The 5,079-nt window shown below is 48.8% G+C and overlaps 1 protein-coding gene across 1 annotated transcript in view; it reads right to left on the bottom strand.

Annotated features, from left to right (window-relative positions):
* LOC120883239 (multidrug resistance-associated protein 4-like) overlaps nucleotides 1–4,623 on the bottom strand; it is a 236,405-nt gene extending 231,782 nt beyond the window's left edge. The window contains exon 1 of the mRNA XM_040267267.1: nucleotides 4,550–4,623. Within this exon, the coding sequence (XP_040123201.1) occupies nucleotides 4,550–4,623 (74 nt within the window). The remainder of the gene's footprint in view (nucleotides 1–4,549) is intronic.
* Between the last annotated feature and the right edge of the window lie 456 nt (nucleotides 4,624–5,079).

The following is a 5,079-nucleotide window of genomic DNA, read 5'->3' as shown; positions in this document are numbered from 1 at the left end:
GATTATAAGATAGAACTATCAAAGTATAGCTTTGATCATCCATACTTAATTATCCACAGCTAGTGTTATTACTGGAGAAGGCAATGTCAACCCACTCCAGTACTCTTGCCTGGGAAATCCCATGGATGGAGCAGCCTGGTAAGGCTGCAGTCCATGGGGTCACTAAGAGTCGGACACGACTGGGCAACTTCACTTTCACTTTTCACTTTCATGCTTTGGAGAAGGAAATGGCAACCCACTCCAGTGTTCTTGCCTGAAGAATCCCAGGGATGGGGGAGCCTGGTGGGCTGTCGTCTATGGGGTCGCACAGAGTCGGACACGACTGAAGTGACTTAGCAGCAGCAGCAGCAGCAGTGTTATTACTATCAAATATCAAACAAACAATTCAAAGAGGTCTCTCAGGGTCACAGTTTCCTAGTCCAAAATTAGAAGTCTTCATCTTCCCATTTCCAAGCACATACACTTTGAAACTCACAAACAGAACATGCTTGGAGAGTTCCTTGCCCTGCTATTGCGGCAAAAATAGAAATGGAGTTTTTCCTCTCCTGAAAACAAGGGAAGTAAGAACAGTGAACAGTCTAGGGAAGAAACATGGACAGGCCTGAAAGAGTTAATCACTTCTAGTTTTACTTTAACTGTTACTACCAAATAGGAAAAGGAGTACGTCAAGGCTGTATATGGTCACCCTGCTTATTTAACTTATATGCAGAGTACATCATGAGAAACGCTGGGCTGGAAGAAACACAAGCTGGAATCAAGATTGCCAGGAGAAATATCAATAACCTCAGATATGCAGATGATACCACCCTTATGGCAGAAAGTGAAGAGGAACTAAAAAGCCTCTTGATGAACATGAAAGAGGAGAGTGAAAAAGTTGGCTTAAAGCTCAACATTTAGAAAATGAAGATCCTGGCATCCGGTCCCATCACTTCATGGGAAATAGATGGGGAAACAGTGGAAACAGTATCAGACTTTATTTTGGGGGGGGGCTCCAAAATCACTGCAGATGGTGACTGCAGCCATGAAATTAAAAGACGCTTACTCCTTGGAAGAAAAGTTATGACCAACCTAGATAGCATATTCAAAAGCAGAGATATTATTTTGCTGACTAAGTTCTGTCTAGTCAAGGCTATGGTTTTTCCAGTAGTCATGTATGGATGTGAGAGTTGGACTGTGAAGAATGAGTGCCAAAGAATTGATGCTTTTGAACTGTGGTGTTGGAGAAGACTCTTGAGAGTCCTTTGGACTGCAAGGAGATCCAACCAGTCCATTCTGAAGGAGATCAACCCTGGGATTTCTTTGGAAGGAATGATGCTAAAGCTGAAACTCCAGTACTTTGGCCACCTCATGTGAAGAGCTGACTCATTGGAAAAGACTCTGATGCTGGGAGGGATTGGGGGCAGGAGGAGAAGGGGACAACAGAGGATGAGATGGCTGGATGGCATCACTGACTCGATGGACGTGAATCTGAGTGAATTCCGGGAGTTGGTGATGGACAGGGAGGCCTGGCGTGCTGCGATTCATGGGGTCGCAAAGAGTCGGATACGACGGAGCGACCTAACTGAAATGAACTGAACCTGTAGTGTAACCAGAAGCTAACTATCACCCCCTAATACTAGGTAAATTACACCCTGCACTTGGTATTTGCTCTCCCTGACCTCTCTTACAGAAAACTACCCTCTACAGTTGTTTGCATTTCAGAAAGAAGACTGCAGGCCAAACATCCAGAGACAAGTGGACCCCAGTTACCAGGCTGCCTGATGCCAGCTGTGACTGTTTTGAAATAATGCAGGAAGAAAAAAAATGCAAAAACTTCACTGTGCTGTGTGTGTTCAGTCATGTCCAACTCTTTGCAAACCCATGGACTATGGCCCATCAAGCTCCTCTGTCCATGGAGTTTTTCAGGCAGGAATGTGGAGTGGGTTTCCATTTCCTACTCTAGGGGATCTTTCTGACCCAGGGATCAAACCCACCTGTCTTGCATCCCCTGCATTGGCAGGCGGATTCTTTACCACTGCGCCACCTTGGAATCCCAAAAATGTCATTACTTTGAAATTTATCATTTACCCTAAGACCACAGAACCAGGCTATGTAGTCTCTTGGTTCCCCAGGGTAGAGGTACATGGCTCTTGAGGCATTAGCCTGCTGTGTTCTCCCCTCTGCTGGCTTATTTTTAAAGCCATCTTTCTATTCCCTCCAAACTCTATCTCCATATTTTTTTATTTGGCATCAGTAGGCAGAGAAAGCCAAGATCTTGGCTGTAGCACTGCCTGAAGTTAAGGAGACAGTTGCCTACTTTGTTACCATTTAAGGTAACCATATCCATATTCCTTCCTCTAGACCCCTCTTTCCTTAACGGCCACCAAATGACCCAGAAATGCAGCTAGACAAACACCACCACAATGGAAAAAAACATAGGAACTCCCATCCCCCTGGGGTCCTCTAGGTGGTCCCATAAAAAGGAAATATCAGAATATGTAGGAAAGATGAAAAGATTGGGTTCTCAGCAGAAAAAAATCTAATAATCACCCAAGTGTGATCAAAGCCCAAAGGCTGAGTCCCACCTAGTTAATAGTCTCAGCTACTAGATGGAAAACCTGAAGTTTCAGAGACTTCCCTGGTGGTTTTATGGTTAAGAGTCTGAACTTCCACTGCAGGGAGTGTGGGTTCAATCCCTGGTTGGGGAACTAAAATCCCAGCAGGCCCCACCGCATGGCCTAAGAGAGTGGGAGATGAGTTTCACCTCTGAGCCCTTTTTCATCTGTGTTTCCTCCCAGCTCAAGGACCTTCAGTGCTTTCAAGAACAAAGGACTCCAGGGCAGGACTATAATAGTGAAGAAAAAATTGGATTCCATGTTAGATCTGTTTCTTTCATTTTAACCTTTGTATTCTATTGATTTTGCTACAAGTTAATCAGGAAAGGGATGTCTATAGCTCAAAGTAGACATAATGGCCACTCAAGTCTTAATGTTAAACTAAAATACCTTTGTTTAACTCACAGGAAACATCCTGACCCAGAACATCTATGAATGGCTTCAGGACGAAAGATATTAACACATCGCCTCTCAGAGGAAACCAGGAGATATTTGCAATAACTTAGGACCTTTGGGGGTTTCCCAGGTGGCTCAGTGATAAAGAAACCACCTGCCAATGCAGAAGACCTGGGTTTGATCCCTGGGTGGGGAAGATCCTGTGGAGAAGGAAATGGCAACCCTCACCAGTATTCTTGCCTAGGAAATCACACAGACAGAGGAGCCTGGCGGGCTACAGTCCATGGGGTCACAAAAGAGTCAGACATGAGTTAGCAACTCAACAACAACAAATGGCCTTTCTACTTTACCTCCTCACTTCCCTCCTTTTTGTTCTGTAAAAGAAACTAGTGTCCAAACCTTGGTAAGATGGTTTTCTAGGACGTTAATGTGCAGTCTACTCAGACTTCTGACTTTCCAAATAGAGTGACTAACCCTTGCCCAAACAACCCCTCTCCCAATTTACTGGCCTGTCCTGGGGCAAAGAGAAGGAGGTCTAACTAGGTAGCGGGACCACCTGCTTCAAGACCGTGTACCACTTCCTTAAAGGCTAGAGATAAGACCCCACAGGCTTCAGGGACCCCATCCCCAGGGTTGTCCTCAAAGGAGTAAGCAGAAATACTAGCAATTAAGGAAATGCTCAGTTGCTCAGTCCTGTCAAACTCTTTGCGACCCCGTGGACTGTAGCCTCACAGGCTCCCTTGTCCATGGGATTCTCCAGGCAAGAACACTGGAGTGGGTTGCCATTTCCTACTCCAAATTAAGAAAAGGGGCTGGTCAAATACCTTCTTCAGTCGTGGCTGTGTGTCCCAGGCAAAAGCAAAACATGTTCAAGAATACTGTTCCCATTCGTTAAATACAAAATAACTGTTTTTCACCCACATGAAATTTGCCACAACCAAATACCAGAATACACAGTAACAGGTGTACCGGGAGAGAGGGAGACATGGTCATAGACACAGGGACGAAGGGGCCGGGTGAAGTTGGAACTCAGCTGTCACCCAAGGAATATGCGAAAAGGTGGGGACATTATTGGAAGGTGACAACAGTCCAGGGCACTAATTAGATAAAGGAAGCTGTTCATAAGCTGCTTGTTTGGAGGGTAAACGAGCGCAACTTTAGTTCAGAACTGCTAACCCGGAGCTGTACCTGGGGAAGCCGTCTAAGGATGGAGTGTGGGGATCCAGTCCTTCTCCAGCTGGGCGGTGACTCTCCCAGGGCAGCGTCCCAGCCGCCCATTCCCAGGCACTGGAGGTTAGCGGGCCTCCGAGTAGAAAGAGATGCGCCCCAGTCACCAGGGCCCTGGCACCCTCCCCGCCTCCGTCAGGTTCCCGCCCGCCGCGCGCGCCCAGGCGCAGGCAGAAATCACCCCGCCGGCCTGGGAGGGCTCCACCGAAAGCAAGAAGCCGGGCAGTAGGAGCGCCAGCGGAAAGCGCGCCCTCGTCCCGACCCTCGGTCCGGGGAAAAGCGCCTGCAGCGTTCAGTTCGGCAGCAAATCTCAGCTCAGGCAGGGCGCTCACCAGAATACCAGGCGTGAGCAGAGGTTCGCGTCCTGCAGAGGGTTGGGCTTCCCCTCAGGGAACACATGCAACATCTTGCTGGCCGAGGGTGCGGGTGCGGGTCCTGGCCGTCCTTGCAATCGCTGCCGCTGTTCCTGTAGGGCCCGACAGAGATGTTGGAGACCTGGCCGCCTCGCCTGTCTGCTTGGCGTGAACTGAGAACCACCTGCGTCTCTGGGAGTGGAGTGCCAGCTGCCTGTCGGGCCCCGCCCCCCTCCAGGTCGCCCGCTACGCGCCTCTGCCACAGCTGAGGAGTGCCCCCCAACCCCCACCCCCAGGCTAGGAAGGACGCTACAAGGAGCCACGCAGGTGGAAGGCAAGGCCATGAGGGCAGCTGATAGAGGTGGGTAAGTGAATTACCCGCCACACTGGGTCCTCCCAGACGCCCGAAGCTACTCACCTGAATTCAGACTCTAGCAAAGTGCTTGCTGTGAACCCAGGCACCCACCGAGGAGGTGCAGAGGAGCATAGACTTCGCCACTCACCCCTAC

This window comes from Oryx dammah, unplaced genomic scaffold, assembly GCF_014754425.2.
Source record: "Oryx dammah isolate SB20612 unplaced genomic scaffold, SCBI_Odam_1.1 HiC_scaffold_24, whole genome shotgun sequence".
Classification (NCBI taxonomy): Eukaryota; Metazoa; Chordata; class Mammalia; order Artiodactyla; family Bovidae; genus Oryx; species Oryx dammah.
The sequence above is the reverse complement of the archived record's forward strand: the minus strand, read 5'-3'. Positions and strand labels throughout refer to the sequence as shown.